General features: G+C 35.7%; 2 protein-coding genes across 3 annotated transcripts in view; one reads left to right on the forward strand and one right to left on the reverse strand.

Annotated features, from left to right (window-relative positions):
- The window catches only part of Smp_136380.1 (hypothetical protein), a gene marked incomplete at both ends in the record, with an annotated part of 86,165 nt that extends 69,390 nt beyond the window's left edge, over window positions 1-16,775 (forward strand). The window contains 6 exons of one of the 2 annotated variants that reach the window (XM_018799295.1): window positions 7,207-7,872; window positions 10,962-11,020; window positions 12,211-12,495; window positions 13,533-13,803; window positions 15,174-15,840; window positions 16,533-16,775. In XM_018799295.1, coding sequence (XP_018651099.1) covers window positions 7,207-7,872; window positions 10,962-11,020; window positions 12,211-12,495; window positions 13,533-13,803; window positions 15,174-15,840; window positions 16,533-16,775 — 2,191 coding nt within the window. Of the gene's footprint in view, window positions 1-7,206; window positions 7,873-10,961; window positions 11,021-12,210; window positions 12,496-13,532; window positions 13,804-15,173; window positions 16,116-16,532 lie in introns of those variants that run through there. The other variant, XM_018799296.1, reaches the window with a different exon arrangement.
- Window positions 16,776-19,987: 3,212 nt separating this feature from the next.
- Window positions 19,988-20,288, reverse strand: Smp_026340 (hypothetical protein; the record flags this gene model as incomplete). Its single annotated transcript, XM_018799297.1, has 2 exons — window positions 19,988-20,059; window positions 20,109-20,288. 2 exons carry the CDS (start codon window positions 20,286-20,288, stop codon window positions 19,988-19,990), a joined length of 252 nt encoding a protein of 83 aa, XP_018651100.1.
- Between the last annotated feature and the right edge of the window lie 870 nt (window positions 20,289-21,158).

Genomic DNA, 21,158 nt, shown 5'->3' on the forward strand with positions numbered 1-21,158 from the left:
ATGGTGAGATCGGGCAACCCTGCCTAACCCCACTGCTCGAATGGAACAAGGGAGAAAAGTGGTTGTATGCCCTCACTCTGCCTGGGGTGTTCGTATACAGGGCCTTTAAGATGTTAATGAACTTCTCAGGCACACCCTTCTTCAATAGACAATCCCAGAGAACAGTCCTGTCCAACGAATCGAAGGCAACCCTGATATCAAGAAACACTACGATTGTTGGCCTGCGATAAGTATGACGGTGTTCTAACATTTGGCGGAGGGTGAAGATGTGATCAATGCATCCTCGACCAGAACGAAAACCAGCCTGCTCCTCGCGAGTCAATCGTTCTCGGCTTTTAAACAACCTACGAAGAATGACAGAAGCCAATAGTTTGGACGCAATCGGAAGTAGACTTATTCCCCGATAGTTATTACAGGAACAACGTGAACCCTTTTTAAAGATAGGGACGACTATCGACTCATTCCATGATGTTGGAACACTTTCTAGCTCCCAAACCTTTGCAAACAACACCGTCAGTTCCTTAGTCAGAAAGTCACCACCATCTTTAAAAAGAGCCGGAGATAAGTCATCTGGGCCCGGTACTTACGCGAGCTTTGCCCAATTTCATTACGAAACAGCCTTCGTTTGTGGTCATACTCACGGTCACCCGGAGTAGACTGACGGGCTTCGATCAGTTGTAAGGAGCCAGAAGAAACCCAGTGCTTGTAAGCGGGACGTTTCGCGAAGCCGCAAGCGGCTTTACTCGCCATTTCCATGGCGTCATGAAGTTGCAGCCAATGCTCATCTATACTTTTCGGTGGGATGGTAGTTAGCCTAGAAGCTAGCTCCGCTCGATACTTACTTGCAACAGAAGTTGCAGCCAGTTTACTAACATCGATCCGTTGATGGCGATCAATCCTTCGGCCAATGTAAAGTAAGGTAAGATTGGCGCAGACCAGGGCATGATCAGACTCCAGATAGGTACTCCAAAAGGAGCGGCAGTCTTGTAACGTCCGATCTGTGTTGAGCAACTTGATTGAGCATTCATATGCATTCAAAACCTTTGACTACATGCTTATTTTAAATGGATATCATAAATAGATCAATGTTAAACCACCATTGCGAACCTGGAAGCACTAGATGGCCGTTTCGTCCTAGTATGGGACTCAGCAGTGCGCATCCACGATCCCGCACACAGGACTCGTGGTGTGGTTGAGGTTAGACATTAACACTGTTGGACGCCAGTCCAGTGGTCTAGAGGTTGAGCGTTCAATCTCCAAACGAAAGGTCCTGAGTCCGAGTCTCGTGTGGGATCGTAGATGCGCACTGCTGAGTCCCATACTTGGACGAAACGGCCATCCAATGCTTCCAGGTTTACAATGGTGGTATAACATTGATCCATTCATGATATCAATTTAAATCCAGCAATATCCATAACCCTATACTCATATATGCTTATTTATTAAATAAATTGGATTAGGGTCAAACTAAATATCAGGTCACATGTAGTGCAACAGAAATGTTATTTTTAGCCAAGTCAATAGAATATAACTTTGAACCTTTGAGCGTGAAAACGTACGTAAATGGAGTTATTGAAATGAATACTCATCCGAAATTTTTATCTGAACATGATAAACAGTTTTTGATAAAGAAAATTGTAGATTCTATAATACTAGGTTTTCAAGAACAGCTTTGGTCATTCGACTGATAAAAATATGCTTTAGGTCAAGTTATTATACTAGGTCAACACGGCAAACTGATATTAACAAGATTAATAACAAACGAAGCAAGGTAGTAGTGGTATCAATGACAGTGACTTTGAATTTTTTACAAGGAATTATGATTTCGGTCAAATACAGAAAGCACATTTTAATTTCAGTTATTGTTTTTATAAAAACCATTATTATAATTTGAATCTCACTCACATAATTATAATCCTGAAGTTGTTAATCAATAGGGATGATTATAAAAGTGGCAATAACATTAAACCTCATATAGAATTTCATGAATTCATATCACGTTGTTTGTCAAAATGTCCGAATTTTTTTTATCTCCGCCTTTTGTTATGATAAGGCAGCAACATTGTAGATGCTAGTTGTCTGGAAGCATCCTTACTGCACTTACATCCTTGTCCAATCAGCAATGACAGAACTACTCTCGAGCTATGAGTCTGTTTCTATTCTTACCACTCTCCAACCAACTGGCTTTATATGGCAAGATCTAAAAGAAAGTATTCTAGTCAATATTTCTGGATCGGACCATGATGGTATGGAAGCCTGACTACCACCCCAAGTTAAAAGCTTGTGAGAGTAGCAACAGAAATGAGCATATACTAAAATATGAATACTAAAGACGCAATTCATAAGGGGGAAGTAGTTAAGGGTTGATAACATGTTCAGCAATTAAATGAAAAATGGGTGCATCAGCATCACTGTGTTTGATTTCGAGCCATGTCATTAACAGGTAATCACCGGCTTCTCTAATCTCGAAGACTTCTTCCGACTGGTTTGTACCTCCGTTTATGTTTTAGGTCAACAATCAGTCAGTCAGCTACAACGTAGGACCAGGCACATATATGCATCGGTCCAAGTTGCCATACCTCGTTAGCACAACAAGATCAACACCGGATTCATAGAAGTAGTTAATTTAGTGGTGATAATATATAAAAGAAAGGTTGTATATAAGGATATAGTACAGGAAGGAAGAGAGATATGAAGCAATTTTAATCTCAAGGTTTAAGGGAAGATAAAGAGTGTATACACCTACGCCATTGTGATCGATTCTGAGCCATGTCACCTAGAGTCTCCAACCATTGGTTACGATAGTCACGCGGACCCCAACCAGGTAGTCTGCATCTGCCAACATGGCTCAAACTAGAAGTTAGTGACTTCAAGGACTGATGCCACGTTTTGGTTTGGCCGCCCCTAACTCTCTTCCAGCCATCCCCTACACTAGTCAGCATAGCGCGTCGTGGTAATCGGTGTTCAGGCATACATGGCCTAACCATCTCAGTCAACAATCAACAAATTTATGAATTAATGCCATGTATTTGTCGGTCCTTTTTTAATTTTTTTTCCCAACTTTATTATACCCTAGCTAACATTTTATACACCAACAAATGATGGAGTTGGAAGTTCGCAAGTTTATTCACTGTTATGTAATCTGCACACTCTAGGGCTTAGCAATATAAGTCAACTTTATAATGATACAATTTTCATGATAAAGTCTCGACTGTATTATTACTAATGTTTATTTCCTTTTTGTAAAAAACTCACATTTTAGTTCGGCTTATCAAAACAATCATCAGCTGATGAAGTTAAAAATCAGAAAGCATCTTTGTAAGTGAATATTGTCTTTCCTATTAATGTATAATAATGTTATTGTTAAAATGTAATGTTAATGAAGCAATTGCCCAATCAATAGTCAGTCAGTCACAATGTAGAACCTGGTACATATGTACATCGGTTCAAAATGCTATACACCATTAGCACAGCGAAATGAAATTGTCAGGCCTAATCCCAGAATAGTAGAGGTGGTACCAGTATCAGAGGTAATAGGAAAGATTAAACATCAGAGACACGATCAAGAAAATACAAATCAATGAAACGAGAAAGTTTGAGGAATCAGAAACTTAGAATCTAGGGGAAGGCAATGAGTGGATGCACCTGCATCATCGCAAACGATTTTAAGTCATGTCATTCAAAGTCTCTAATCATGGGTTACTAAAATCACGCGGACCCCCAACCACAGCAGTCTACACCTATTAACATGGATCAGTCCAATTCCTCAATGATTTCATGCATTGCTGCCATGTTTTGGTTTGTGTGACTCTAGCTTCCTTCCAAAACACTTGCATCAGACAACATCGACCGTCTGGGCATTATTATTATTATTGTTTAAACACATAAACAGTGGTACAAAGAGGCATCAAATATATAAGCGCCACACAAATCATTCGACTAGTATGAGGGCTGGAATACTACCCGTGCGCCCAAATCGTCGAGGTAGGCGGTGGTTGGGCATACATAACACGTCCCGACCACCTCAGTTAATGATGATTTACTACCTCATCAACTGATTTGCTATATTTACCTGGTACCCCATACTTGAAATCGCCATTCATCACCTGTTGGTCCCAAAATACACAAGCGATTCCTAGAAGACACCTGTGATCGAATACCACTGACCTGGAAATACCCTCTATTCTTAGCGACCATGTTTCACAACCATAATGTAGGACGAAGCGAATTGTTCCACAGTAAGCTCGTCCTTTATTTGGAAGATGGATATCTCAACCATGCCACAAGTGACTCAGGTTGCCAAAGGTCAATCAGGCTTTTGGGATTCGTGCTGAGATTTCGCCACACAACAGACCGTTAGCACTGGTGAGACTCCCAAGGTAAGTGGAGCGATCGATGCGTTCAAATATTTCACTACCTATCATTGATTCAGCCGATGACTCAAGCCAATCCTTAAGCAACATTTTACACTTGAAGGGAGAAAACGGCGTTCTAAACATGCTTGAATTGTTGCTCAAGACGATCAAAAGACTGTATTTTGTCAGAATATTCACCAAACAAAACTATACTATCTGCATATTCTGAGTCAACAAGTGAATCTCCTGGAAGATCAACCCCTGAAAAGTCTGGTGATGAAAGTATTATCTCCAAAAGCATGTGTATGACAAATTTGAATAAAGATGGGGAAAGCGGAAAACCCTGACGAACATTACGTAAAGTAACTAATTCCCATGAGAGTTCACTGTAAGGTCTGAGTCGACCAGTAGTGTCCGAGTAGAGAGCCTGGACAATGTTCATGTACTTCTTTGACATGCCTTTCAATGACATATTGCCACAAAACCTCAACATCAACGGAGTCAAAGGCCGCTTTAAGGTCAAGAAACACAATCATAACCGGACATTGAAAACTATGTTTATGTTTCAGAACTTGCCGAAGGGTGAACATTTGGTCTGTACATCCATGTCCAGGTCCATAACCAGCCTAGGTTTCTCGAGCTTGCTCTCCACGAGCTCCAGTTAGAAGTCAAGTTATTATTAAGGCTAATATCTCAGATATTATATTAATTAAATTTAGTTCTATGCAATTGTCACTAGAGCACTTTTGTCTATTCTTATAAACTCCGTCTGTAACGCTTCTTTGTTTATTGCCGGTCCCAAGCCGGGATAGGGGAGTAGAGTAGGGCATAGGGTTAGCAACCCCATCCCATGGAAAGAAACGCCAACCAGAAAAAATCATTTAAACCATTTAGGCTCTGCACTAGGAGTTGAAGGATCTTCATTTGGAAGAATTATAATGCTTCATGCGGAGATATTGTAGTATTGGTTGATATGTTAAGCCCATATACTTTATTCTAGCTTCTGGACGAGCCAATTTACTTATCCAACATGAGTAACATTTTCACCTTGTTAACTATTCACTCATTAACCCTGACTATTTTTCTATATGAGTGTATGTGTGTGTACACTTTTTATCTTATTCATCACATGTCGGTAACCTATTCTTGTCTGACCATAAATATTGATTAACGCTTGATAAAAGCGATAGATGCATTTCCAGTAAGGACCGGAGTCAGATAAGGCTGTCTACTCTCCCCTGTCCTCTTTCTTCTGGTGATTGACTGGATTGTGAAGACCTAGACATCTGAGGTGAAGCACGGAATAAAATGGACGTCTTGGACGCAACTAGATGATTTGGACAGGTGGAAACTTTCACGTAGCTGGTCGGCAATATCATCGATGAACAAGGAGGATCTAATGCGGACGTAAAAGCGAGGATTGACAAAACAAGGATAGCATCCCTGGAGTTGAAGAGCATATGTAACTCAAAACAACTGTCCTCAAGCCATTATTAAGGCGAGAATCTTCGATACGAATATCAAAAGAGTTCTACTATGTGGAGCTGAAACTTGAAAAACTACCACAACCATCATCAAAATAGTACAAGTATTTGTAAACAGATGTCTACGCAAGATACTCAATATCCGTTAGCTGGATACCATCAACAACAGCCTACTGTGGGAGACAATAAATCAACTTTCATTTGGACAGGAAACACGCTAACGGTGGATAGGACTTAAATTACGGAAATCACCAAACTGCATCACTAGGCAAGTTCTAACTTGGAATCGTGATGGGAAACAGAAAAGAGGAAGACCAAAGAACACACTGTATGAGAATTTTAAGTAGACTTGAAAAGGATGAATAGCAACTGGAAAGGACTTTTCATGACAGATTTGGATGGAGAATGCTGGTGAGCGACCTATGCTCCTCTATACGGGGTAGCAGGCGTAAGTTGTGCTTCTGAAAATTTCTGAAACCATACTAAACGCATTAGCAGGATAGTTAATCATCCGCCCAGAAATGTAACACGTGACTCCACTTTCTAGATGCTTCTGAGAAACTTCTATTCAACACTGATTGGATTAAATGTTTCCCAGAGTTCTCAGAGCCCCTCTCTTCTTTTTCGAGGAATGCTTTAGATCTCTCCAACAAGTTATCAAATTAAATTAACGTGATTATTGTTACGATCTATTACTTCATACTGATTTTCCAAATCTAAACGCGTATTGTTGAGTTAAAATTAGTCAAATATAAAGGTTAGTTCGAAGACAGTTACATTAAAATGGAAGCCAAGTAAGACTCTTTACATATCTTGCATTTTTTAAAATCATTTTATAATCTACTGCGTTATAAAGCTAAATTATCCAGTTGCTAATTATGTAAACAACTGACAATGAGTTATTATGTTTATATAGTGTTATTCAGTAACTTCAAGGTGAAGTTCTACATGGTTTATGTATCATTTACAGATAGAAATCCATCACGTTCCTCTTGTTTCTTTCAAAACTTAAAAACGACGTCAAACCTATGAGTAGTTTTGTTAAGTTTAAAAGACTGAACTAAAATGGTTAATAAAGGATTTTTCAGCTATTTATTAATCGATTTAATGCAAACTTACTCTTAACTGTCATTAGAATGGTTTGATCTGTTTACAGAATACGGTAACTCGCTTTGGTTTATATTAACTGATAATGAACTTGACTAATTATTCCACAACTACAGTTAAAATATTGTCCTATTATTAGTATGTTTTTTTTATTTGTTATCTTAAAGGTAAAAATTATCTCCAAATTTACCGTGTCTACATAAATTGAATTCATTTTTTTTCTTTCTTTGCTTTATTGTGAATATTTTTTTTCATTTTAGGAAATCATACTCAAGAAACTTATCAAAATTAACTAATCAAACATCAGACAAAGCGAGTACATCACGAGTAAATCGTAAAAAGAAAACAATGGTCCCATTGGTTGAAATCTCAAAGCCATCAGGATTCAATGCTAATGCATCAGATGATCATGCTAACGTATCAAATCGTTCTCGTTTTACAAAAATCGAATCTGTATCACCACTGCCACCAGCAGCAACACCCACAACACCAACACAGGCAGTCAATAAAGATGCTTCACCACCGCGTATGGCAGAAGCTGATATTGTTGCAGCTGTTCAGGCATCTATACGACTTACTGAAGATGTTAATAGTAATCATCATCACCATGAAATACGTCGAAAACAAGCCCAACGTATCTCTTCACGTAAAAAGTGTTATAACTCTTCCTCACCATCCTCTGCATCTGGACCTGATGTGGATGATGACAATAATAAGAGTAAGCTAGATCGTGTAATGAATGTGTTCTATCAAAATGATAATTCACCAGCCCATTTAAATTGTAAATCAGATTCAATCGATAAAATATCATCCTCATCTTCTGCTGACAATCAACGTGTTGTAAATCATCAAAATAAAAAAGAAACTTCAAAATCAACTGTTCCAAGACTACCACATACAAAACAACTCATAGATGAATACAATGAGTAAATTAATTTGTTTTTACTTTTTTCTAGTGATTGTCTACCTTATACATATTTTTGGTTAATACCAAATCACTTCTATACTAAATCCAGTAATTTGTTTCGATGACCAGTATATGCTTCCTAGAAAAAAAACCGATGTTTTAGGAGGTAATATTCCCATAGCAGATTACATTAGTTGTCACTGGTAATAAGTACTTGTTACATGATATCAGAAATTTTATCATCTCAAATTAAGTCATATAATTCATTTGTACTGGTTATTTGAATTTTCCTATTGATGTTTAGGACCATAATCGATCACTTGTAGTATCGATTAAGTTAACAAGTAAAAATTTTAAAAAAACTTATGGCTTAATCGGGATGTAGAGGGAATCAGCTGAGGATGCACATAGACATGTGTGCATCCTGACAAGTTGTGTTAAAAACTGCTTGTTGGTTGAATACAACTTTACTAATCAGTATATACTACTTGTGAATAATGTGGAAGTTTGAATAGGATTGGATCGCTATTGGAAGTGCGTGAACATCATAATCAATCGGTAAACTTAAACATTGAATACCGTATGAAGATATTTGTATATAATAATGTGATATTGATCTTACGGTTTCAATAATTATTTTGTTTTAAAACTAAAAGTTTTGAGAAGAGCTCAGGCTATCTAATGTTTTTAATTACATGTCATTTCTGTCTTCAAAGGATAACCTCTACAACATTTTTTTCACCTCATACCTACCTACGCAGTAACCTTTGTTGTCATCTTATTGATTGTTATGACTTTTAGTTTGCTAAATTTTTATGTGCTGCAGGTTTCCTGCATTTTACTCCGTAGACAGAGTTGTTCCGTTTTTTATCTGATTACGTATAGATTACTAGCTTTAAAGAGTTGTTCTGTGTCAGGCATCCGATATATTCGAATTCCCATTCGTTGAGTTCGTATTAGGAGAACTTCCAATTAATCGTAAATAGAAATTATCATAGGCTACCCGAAAAACCCATTACTTTATTAGAAGACGGTTAACTGGAAGAAACACTCTTTTCGATCATATATTACTAAGAATACTTTGTGTCACATGATCAGAGCAGTGTTCATATATCTTACAAAAATGAAATTTACCGATAGTTGTTCTCTAAGTTAGCCATACGTCAGTCTGTCAGAAGACGACCTAGTGAAGTTTCTAATACAACACCATCTAACGTGTCCATACAAATCATCTTTAAGTCTGAATTTCACGTTGAAATTGCAGAGTAGGAACAGTTCCTTTAAGCCCTGTGTCTACTAATATGACTTTTGACTGGTTGTAGAGTTCCCCTCAACTATTTGCCGATTTTAAGGTGAATTTATCAGTTTACGTGCCCTGGTACGGTCGAGGGTGGGGATGGTTCGCTTCCTCTCGGGATGCTCTCACATCGCCACGCGTATACAATACAGTCACTGCCAGAGGAGTCCTACTCACAGCCTTCTCCCGGTAGAGGTATTGTTTACGAAATTGAGAGGACGAAAAGCTAATATCCGGCACTCGAACAGGGTTGGTGGGTGTGGAGGACCCACCCAGGGAAGTTGGAAGACCCTGATTCCAAACCAATGGTGTACATGGGCTCGAGTATCCCGAGGGAACAAATGGTGTATGAACCAATTGTTGGTCACCTGCTACCATGGGACTGCATCTCCTAACGTTGTTCCACTGCCTTGTGGATTAGACTTCTAGATCAGAGGCTTGAGGGTGGCCCTCTAAGGAAACCACGTACTTCTGTTTGGGCGCCCGGGAAGTATTCCAGCTCTCATGCAAACCAATGAAAATTGCTACTGGCCTCATTGTTGTTGTGTGACGTATATATATATATATATATATATATATGGTGCCCCCCTGTACCAATGTCTATATGTTCAAATAAATAAATAAAACGTGCTCTTGTGGAGCAGGTTGTATCGGCCACATAAACCACGAACTTACCAAATTTATTTCTTAACACTTTCCGAGATGGCTATCTGAAAAGGTTTGCCGGTCAATCAGTCGCTCAATCCTTGAAAACGTGATCAACTCTAGTCACGGAAATCATTGTTCAGGATTATTGAAAAAGGACTGGTTCAATAGAGGTTTGATAAGACATTTGTAAACAGCTGAAACTATGGAAATTCACCAATTCAAACTTGATCTCTGTATTCGAAAAATAGACATCTTTCAGCGCTTAACATTCTTTCCAGTTTTACAATATCTTAGACCCAGTTGTTCTCGTATTCATCATCATTGTCTTATAAATTTCTTCTTTAAACGATTTTTCGCTCTTTACTTTTAATCTTATGCAACTTATACTCAACCCTCTAAAACTCTTCACGATTCTTGATTACTTTGTTAAAAGTTGTAAGGTTGCTTTACATTATTATCGTCGAATATATGTAAAATTAACTATGAATATAATTTTATAGCTTATGTAAATGACATCGTCGAAAAGAAATTTTTCTTTACTGAGCCGTCTTCATTTTAGTCTTTTTTAATGAAGAGAAACTGTTTTTATTAATAGCTTAAATAAGGTTTTCTATTTTAAATTTCAGCGGGTTACATTTTATTCTGGCATTCATTTTCTTCCCTAGAGGTATTAATCAACGTAGAGAAATTTATACAGGGAATCATCAAAATAACAGTATAATCAAGACTGTAATATTAAGTCATAAAATGATAACTGCAAAGATTTATAACTTTTACACAATGAGCGTAAATGAAGTAGTGTACAACCCATAAATGAAAAAAACAGTATATAATATAATATGGATGATATGAATTATTTAAATTATTACTAAAGAGATTGCATGTACAATTGCTCGACTAGTGAAGTAACTTACTGTATTTAATGTGGTTACCTCAGTAACATAAAGAAACCTCATTACTATATATGTAAGTAACTATTCCTGAACGAATCGAACACATGTCGTTATACCAGGTTTGCGTACATCGACTGGTTTTTGTTTTTTATTGAGACCTACCGTTTGTTTTGGCAATATTATTCAAAATCTACACGAACGGCTTGTTGAATTTTATATCTAATATAGTCATCATGAAAACCCTATCTTATACTTTTTCCTCTCCTAAAGATTTATAGCTGAAGAGTGTGTCACTTCACAAGAACTCTTGGAAACGGCTAACCATAAATGTGAGTTCTCTTCATTGTTTCCATATTTTAAAAAATACAATATTAATTCTTTATTTTTTCGTCTGTACCGTAAATTAATGAAAAGATTTGTTGACCAAATGGACGTCCCTAATAATATCAGATTCTGTGACCTGGATAGTTTAATGATGAGACTTTTATTGTCGCCCTGTACAACAATAATGTTTACTTCATGCACAAGTCTTGAGGTAGGCATTAACGATGCCAAAAATCACAATCAAAGATCCTCCATTAAACTATCCAACTCCAATAAACCATCATTATCAAATCTTTACAATTATATATATCCATGTATCTATAAGTATATACTATGTTTGAAGCTAATCTGATATTCAGTAAATTTGGAAGATAACAAACACTGACTAATCGTAGTACTTATAAGCTTTATTTAGATGGTTTAATTTCAATAATCAGTAGTTTAGGATGTGTAGAGATAAGCAGTTCACTTTCCACTTGAATATAATCCTGAATTGACCAAACTGTATCAACAAGTACAAATTGAATGTCATAAAAAGAATGTGCCCTTAAGTACACATTGGTTGATTAGAGTCCATTGGATAATCATAATATATGTGTGACTAGCTAATTTTGATGAAATAGCTCTAAGTCAGCTACCGGATCTCAATCGTATTCATTTTTTTGTCTCTAGATATTGATTATTATTATGACGTTATACGTTTTGCTGCTTAATTTATTTGTTCTTTTTAAGCTATTTGCCACTTCTATCGTTGCTAGTAATTCAAATACTTTTGTTTTCCATTTAATTAATTTACTGTTCCGCTGTCCTAATGTAACGTTTAATAACTGGAATTGATGCATATTTACTCGAAATCTTAAATTGTTCATGAATAATTGATACCGATCATCATTAGTATATTCATTATTTAATGAATTCTTTAGTTATATTAAATTGTTTTCGGGTGAAATTTCAGTTTTCTAGTAGGACGCGCGTTTCGTTCTATTTGGGAGTATGCGTTTACTTCATTCAATAGACTCATTGTAATTAAATACATAGCGCCAAAAAAATTATATATGATGTGTCGAATGATATGTAGAAACGAGTTATTTAAACAAAAATTCACATTATTACATAGATATTCCAGTGTATTTGTAATCACATTTTATCTAATACCGATACCCGATGATAATAATACTTTTCACTTTTTTACTAGCAATCTCATCTTCACTGATTCCATCTAGTGAATTGGATAAGTCCATTAAGTATCCACATCAATCCCTTGATACAGTTAGTAACAGTGAATTATTCGATTGGCCTGAAACTATTCAAACTTGTCCCAACCAAATTGCGAGGATGCATCATTATGTCACTAATGATCAATATCCATTGACAATTTATCCTCTATGGAGCGGAGCTGTTACTGAGTTGGCCACATATTGGGACCAAACGTTGTTACATTCAGATGAAATGTTATATTCAAGTGATTCACCTGATGAGGGTAAAAATTAATTTCCATACCTGTTGATATATATATATATATATATATATATATATATATATCAAGGTAATCATTTAAATACTGAAAATTGATACACGTTAGGTATTAGGCTCTTAATAAGGTGTCTTTACGAATCGAAGATTCGATCTCAACTCTTGAATTGCAAGTTCAAACTCTACTTCTCTTCTCTGTTTAAATACTTCACTTGTAGGTAATCGCCTAAAACGTTTAGTTGTCGTTAATAAAGAGAAAGGTGATTTTGTTTATAGAACTACCTTATAATTGATTGTACACAACTTTTTTATAGAATTAATATTCTCCTGTTTTTTTTCGTACCTTGAACATTGTATTGTTCAAATTAATTTTGGTGTTTGGACGTTTTCAAAATGTTCGGTAATAATAATAATAATAATAATAATCTACAGCGAACGGTACTGGGTTCACGTCCCAGAGTGAAAAAATAGTGTGAAATGGGAATCAAGATTCCACTGTTAGACACGACATATCTCTGCCGAATAATTATGTTTACTTGAAAAGATTAAACATTAAATAGTGTTTCGGGTAACATTGTTTTCGTTTAATCAGGGTATTAAACCACCATGATTGGAAAATTATATCACTTTTATGTATTTAACAATTATGTAATTTGTCAGTTATCGGACCTGCAATTAAAATTTCTAGAGATAGCCTTTACCACCAACTGGATAGCTATTGTACGCCAGAAAGTACCGGAAAACTCCCGTAGTACGGAAGCATGAAATCGGGTTTAGGACTTTGTGATTTTAAAACGAGCCCAGTATCACTTGATCATTTATCCGAAATCCAATGGTCCTATCCTATAAAAGGTACTTTTTGACAGAAACTACTTTCAGATTATGCAAGTTTTCAGAAACCATTTAAGCAATGGTTTTTTTACAATTTTATGGGTGTGGGTATACTAAGGATATCCTCGGTTTTCAGTAACAAGGTGCCTGAAATTCGTTTGTTGAATTCAGTTTTTTCACCCCTTGCACTGGTCTTATTTTTCATATTTATAGCAATGAATCGTTTATCCGAAGAAACGCATACATTTGCACAATCATTTATGACTGAACCAACTGATCCATCATCTTTTCATTCACAATTTATATCATCTCAATTCGAAACAACCCATTTTATTCAGCCAACTGGAATTTATGAGAATGGATTGAAAGATTATTTCAGTCAGGATAAATTTATCCTAAATAATAATATTTATTCAGGTATTTGGAATACTATGAAGGAGAACGACAATAATCAAAGTTATCTGTCTACTGAAAACTCACCTGAGTAAGTTTGTTTTAAGTAACTGAGCTGTATCGATTTTTGTTTTAGTTCAATTTATTACATCTGTTATTGTAAAGTCACTGAATCTTCGTCATATATCGATACGCTCACGCGTCTGGCTGGAGGAATTATGAGCATTGAGTAAATGATGTAAACGTGGCTCACAGTGAATAAGGGTCGTACCAACTGCATAATTAGTTATTTCCATGCACTAAGTCAATGTGTCTGCCTTTCAAATTATTTCCTAAGGCTAATTATCTTGTAGTGCTTTTTTAGAATAAAGGAGCACAACATGCCAGCCAATAACAATTGATTTTTCTACTGAATATGAATAACGTTTATCTTTACCTGTTCTTTCTCAGTAGTGTCTACCTATTCTTAGGTAGATTTTAATTGAAAAAGTGCATAACCGTTATCTCTTGTAAGTAGAAAAACAATTACTCGGTCGACTCATACGACTAATTTAATATTCCTGATTTTGTAACAAGATTAAAGTTTTTCTGAAGATATATTTGTAGTATCCTACCCCTTGAAAATGCTATTACTACGGTCAAATGACTGGAACTTTATCATATATATGTATATATATATATATAAACATTCTGCTGTCACTCAAGATTTGTTACTAAATCCCATACCATAGAGAACCCTATATTTTGCCATTCATCACCTTATTGCTATCAGTTCTAAGCGATAGAAGATAGTTTTCCTAAACTCGACAGAAATTTTGATATTCATACTTAGTCCTGTTTCTTTAGTAGGTTTTTTTTTACATTTACACGCCGAAATTTCGCTGAAGGTCCAGAATTCACATCACTTGCACTGATATTTTTCTCCTTATTGGCTGCTATCTTCCAATGTCATTTTGTTTTATATATTCCACGGACAATCACAGACGGTAGTTATGAACAGACTGTATCATAATTTTCTTCGTTTTTTTAACATAAGGAAAGGTTCATTCCTAAAAACTAGTTTTCCTATTCTTACTGTCCACATGGGTCAACTATGGTCAAGGAATCGCTCTTATATCCCTAGACTAAATTCACAGAGCCCAATTGACAAGTGTGGGAAATTACAGTGTACAGTGTCTCAATTAAAATTGAAACTTCTTGTGTAGTTTTAGTGTAACCATTACCACTGTACAAATGGTCAACACTGCAGCTGGGCGTACGGAAAATAACGTGTAGTAGAGTTTATTGACTAATACTAATAGTCAACTGATTTACGTACATTATTTCGTTTAAGAATAGTGTGACTCAAACCGCTTTATTAGGTATAAACACTGGCATAGTTATTCCAAATCACACAATCTATTTGGTTATCATTTTATTATCTGAATTTTAGAGTTAGCCATTTTTGCTTTCTATCTACAGATATCTGTCTTCAGATCATCTTGTTGGACAGGGTTTTCTACAGTCTGATCATTTTTGTGATTACCATATAAACAAAATTACAGTTGAAAATGCTTTTAACACTACTTTACCAATTATCTATTCACTAATTCAATGTAATGATGATAGAAAAAATAGTTCTACCGCATTGCAATCATCTTCAATAAATTTTCCTACAAATACAGACGAATTGGACCGAATAGATACTCCTCTAATCACTCAGATATTTCTCGATGCTTTGCGTACAGCACATCGTCAAATTGTTGATGAAATCAATCCATCTTATCATTATACTAATTCCATTGTTAATTCGTCATCTGAAAATACTACTCCTGATTACTATACAAATGATGACGATAATAACACAATGCGAATTGATTGCAATCCACATGATAGTTGTCGAACTAGTTTTTGTGAATTATCACGAATTACTGAAAGTAGACGTTTATCTGTATTAAACTATGAAGCCGAAATGAACAGTTCTATTGAAGAAAAGATGGAAATAAAAGAAGAGTATTTCGATTTAGTACCAAATCCTTTGAAGAACGGAGTTAGTAACGACCAAATATCATCCGAAGAATTGTGTGGTTATTCTTCATGGAAATGTATTGTAGACATACCACAATCGGAATTGTTTCAAGAATTAGGAGTAAGTTAATGCCAAGTGTACTTTCGTAAATACATTGTATTTCGGACGTAATAACAACACTGTGATTCAGTTGTACATTCCCCTGTTTTATTACTATCGCTAATACTGACTAACTTTGAATTCACCACATTATATCTCCCTAAAGGATGGCCTGTGGAATCATCGACTGACAGTTTGACGCATATTGGGAGTTGCAGAAATTCTGATAGTGGTCAGCGAAACAATCGTTATTTGTGATTGGAAAACCTGTTTTTTGTCTTCATTCGTCTAATCATTCTCTGGGTTTGCAGATTGTTTGACTTCATTAGTCCAAAGATAATATCCTTTGATAAAGTATCGAGTGATGTTAATTTCGAGTCTCTGACAATAAATTATTCTTAGTTTCAGATAAGTGTCGCAGCACATGAACCATATATCTGAATACTTCTAGCTACTTAATATTTGAACCGTGTTCTAGAATTTCAAAAAATAAGCGTTAGCACCACGCTAATCAGTATCATATTGATCAGTTTCGATTATAAAAATGTAACTTAATTTCTTTTAACAGATTACCAACCTTTGAATCACTAGTTCAATTTACTGTTATTTATGGTTTCGTTGTAAAATAAGAGGAATTCTTGATTTCACCAACATGATTGCTTGTTGTGTAAAATATGAGCAACATCTTAATTGTGTACTGTTTTTGCTTTTAGTTATCGGAAACCACATCTGAACAATCTAATTTTGTATCAACTGGTTTTATGAATTATGAGAATATTTTCAACGAATCATCTGCTATTGCCCCATGGACATATATTTTCGAAAAAGTAATCAGAAGAATAAATGGTGTCGATAATAATCAGGATTCTTCGTTAAATTGTGAAAATAAGTTGAATAAGCCTTCTTCTTCTCTTTCTTTTTCTACTACGATTACCCTCACTGATATGATTGAATAAATTAAGCAAAACTGAAATTCTAAGTTTGAGTGTACAGGACATAGAGAAGGGGATGTATTATTTTTCACTGACATTAGATTTAAAGCATTCTCTTCTTTTTTTTATATAAAACTTGGACACCCTTTTATAGATTTATTTTTGTTACTTATATTTTTCTTGTCCTTTGAGAGTTTATTCTTTAACATGTTAGAATTAGTTTTTTTCGCCGTACTTCTCTCTGTTTTCTTTCCCTCTAGTTTTACATCTTGTTTCGTTTTTGAAAAGGATATATGGGCATCCATTGTACCGAAGCTTATATTTATACATCTTATGTATAGGCGTATACATCAAAGATAGAAAAATATATCATCTGTCAGAGATAGTCCCTTTTAAAGTTTTGGGATAGTGTCAGGTGATAAATCTATGTGTCCACACTTTGATGAGCGTAGGTGGCAACCAAATTTTTGTTAATTTATAAGTAAATCAAACTAACTGATTCTCCTGTTTTTATTAGTTGGTGGTAATGGTGAGATTTTAATTTATGAACGACGCCCTAGTGACCTTGAGAAGTCCACCTAATTAATAGGGCTAAATGAAGGTTGTAAAGCAGTTTGAAAGATAAGGATTATGATTTACAGCTGATGGTTAGCATCAAGAATTAGATTCATGGTTTTCATCACGAACTGACATCAGCTAAAATGCCAAAACGCTATTTAGACAAATGGGTAGATGAATTTCGCACCAACCTCCAAGATCTAATTGGTTCGTCCATAAACTATAGTCTCGCCGTTGGTAATCTTATTATCAACATAATATTTCTAAACTTTACAAATGACTACTCTCTTTCTCAAGACTAAGAATAGAAAGTATATTTATTGATATCTATTACAATTGCTGAAAATGACAATGTTCTTGACAATAAGTACTCGTGCCAACGTTGAGATGCAATCTCATTTCGGTACATTTACGTGAATGATAAACTTAGACATTTGAAAATAAGATCTATGGACTATTGTTTCTTTTGTCTTGAAAAACTCATGTTGATGAATGCTATATGATTCGATAATTTTGCATCATATAAATTAAAATTGAATAAACAAACCTAGTGAAATAATGCTATTTGCTCTATTCTGACTGATTGTATTGGCCAATAAGCTATAACTATTAGGGGAGGCGCACAGGTTTATCGCAGATAAGACGATCAGAACGATTGGCTAGTAGATCCAAATTACAATGGAGAAAATAAATGAGGAAAGTTTAGATAAGAAGTGTAGAAATTTTCAGTCTCAGTGAATTGACGGTTTCGCGTGAAGTCAATTTAACGGCATTATTGAGTAACTGTCCCACTACTGGCCTTGTTAACTCCGCAGGTCATGAGAAATCTATCTTGAAGCTAGTCACTAATGAGCATAAAGTCATTATCAAATTACATAATCATGTTTCAGAAATAACATAGGAATAATGCGTTTCAATATTTATCAAAGAATATTCAACTATTCTACCTAGGAAAACTAATCAACTGTTTACGAATATACTGGTTTGTTTCTCAAAATTTGCGAGTTTAGTTATTTGCATACACATAACATTGATGGCTTAATGCTGTTTAAACGTTCTTATTATTTAAAGAATACCTAGTAATCAGAATTCACATAAATGCGTAATGTGAAAGAAAATTCGATTCTAAGGTAGCTAGTAGTTTAGCGCCCATTTTGATTGAAGTACCTGAATAGATACTTACCTAAGGAAACAATCCCCAAGCGAATGAATTTTTGCTACACCATAGTGAAATAAAACGCCGTTTCGTATTGATAATATTTAATCAAGAGATTAAAAATACATGTCCATGAGATTTTTCGGTACAATTTTTACAGTGAATAGTATTTCTGACAGCAATTTGCAAGTGAATAGTCAGAGACAAAGGAAATAAGGTTAGTGAAAATGAGTAGGAGTAACAAAAAGCAATATTTTTACATCAGAAATGTTCTATTACGATAATTATACTCGATCGTTGCAAATACCGATTTGTATGATCAATGCATAAACTTTTTCATTAAACTACACCACAAAAATCATCGTTGAGCTGATTGAAAGACCAGCAAACTGATGAACTGCGATGTACGGTATTTTTGTGGAAACCTTTAATATTGTTTCTGATCTTTAGTTAACAATATCCTCCACCCAACTTAATTTCTGACAGACAGATACCATCCTAGCAAATGTCCTTGGCCTAAGTTGTCAAACCCGATTGGCTTGACGGGAAGAAATTAACAGAAGAGATCGAAGTAATGTAGTAGCAATCATGATGTGGAAGACTAAATGTTGGGAATATGGTTTAAAAAAATACAATAGGAAGGTATGTACGAAGGAATACTGAAATTAATAATCGAGAAGATAGAGAGCGGATGCATCTGCGCCATTGTGAACGATTTTGAGCCATGTTACCTAGTCTCGAACCACAATAATCACACGGACTCCAACCAGGTAGTCTGCATTTATCAACATGGATTAGACCAATAAGCAATGACCTTAACCTACCTCTGCATTACCAAGTACCGCTCTTCGATGTAAGCAGTGGCTAAGCATATGTAGTACATGTCTTAACCATTTTAGTAGATAAAGATTCCCTACCGTAACTGCTACGATGACAGAGTGGTTGGACTTCCATATTGCAATAACCCGATCGAGCTATATTGGCCTGTCTAAGTGCAACTGTATTGCTGACTGAGTACTGGAATGACTGCAGTAGTGTTTCCCTCAGACGACCAGCATCCACATAGAGATTGCCATCTTACAACGGAAGGACGGATTCGAAAAGATAAATCCTAAAAGTAGCATACTTTACCTTACGACACAGATTTCCGTCTCTGATGGTAAAGGCTTTCAAAGTACGAAGCCATCTATTTAAAAAATACCGACAAAAAAGCTGTGACCTACCCCAAGTAGTTGTCCCTTGGGTTGTGTAGTCACGCCTCTAGATCACGACTAATACAGTCCCCTTTTCAGATAACCCAAGAAAAGATGTGTTTCCATGGTGTGAGCAAATGGGAAGTGACAACTGCCCTCATACCTATACAAGAACATCTAATCTCTAAAACTAGACATAAAGTACGCATTGAAATCTATTTATTGAGGGCACTTTACTTCAACTATCTGGTTAAAATAGTAGAAAAACATGTCCGCTTGAAATTCACATCAAAATAAATTACAGAAATGTTGATATATTTAACTTCGGTTTATCGTCGACTGGAATTTTTACTCTGTTCACAAGTGATGGCTTCTTCAATTCCTTCCCCAAGAAGGTTTATCTAATTGAAACATTATCAATCAGGTTACAAAAACTACATTTTCTAATACCTCTTCCATGACTTTTGCTGGATATTTGACTTTGTACAATGTAGCATTAGTAAAACAATGTGAAAGACACTCCAAACGTTCAGGGTGTAATTTATTAAAATTTTTTTCTAAAAACGATCGCCTTACGCGCCATTCAGTTGGAGTTTCATGAGTTCTTTTCCAACTTTCCAATTCCTCCATAGGTAGCTTACTGAATCCAAATGACAATCTAAATGGAAGTACAGAAAGTAAACAGATTTTTATGGGGGATTGCTAAATTAGTTATCAAACTGTTAATAATAATATAAGGAATCAGTTTTGATAATATTATCTCGCTATGCTGACAAGTTGTGCGAATCGGAACCAACGTATGTAGGCGGTGCCCAGTTTTGTTATTTATAAATGACTGATTGAAGGAACTGTTATCTTTAAGTATGAAACTGAATGAAAGAAATTACCATCGACCTTGCGCGGTATCAGAACCAGAAACTTCATGTCTAGAGAAGAGAACGACAATAATAGGTTTCTGCCTTAAAACCCAATCCCGCCTGTAGACCTTCTAGGGTTACTGTCTGTCCCAGGCCAGGAATGGGTAGTAGAGTAGGGCATGGGGTCAGCAACCCCATCCCGTGGGAAAAAACGTCAACCAGAAAAAATCATTTTACCATTTGGGCCCTGCCCTGTGAGTTGAAGGATCTTCATTTGGAAGAATTATAATGCCTCATGGTAAAAGCCAAGACTCTTCGGAAGTCACGAGGCTGATATCCTTTCTAAAAACCAGTCAGTCAGTCAGCTACAACGTAGAACCAGGCACACATATGTATTGGTCCAAATTGACATACCTCGTTAGCACAACAAGATAAACGCCGAATTCATAGAAGTAGTTAATTTAGTGGTGATAATATATAAAAGAAAGGTTGTATATAAGGATATAGTATAGGAAGGAAGAAAGTTATGAAGCAATTCTAATCTCAAGGTTTAAGGGAAGATAAAGAGTGTATACACCTACGCCATTGTGATCGATTCTGAGCCATGTCACCTAGAGTCTCCAACCATTGGTTACGATAGTCA

The sequence above is a fragment of the Schistosoma mansoni genome, chromosome 3 (assembly GCF_000237925.1).
Source record: "Schistosoma mansoni strain Puerto Rico chromosome 3, complete genome".
NCBI lineage: Eukaryota > Metazoa > Platyhelminthes > Trematoda > Strigeidida > Schistosomatidae > Schistosoma > Schistosoma mansoni.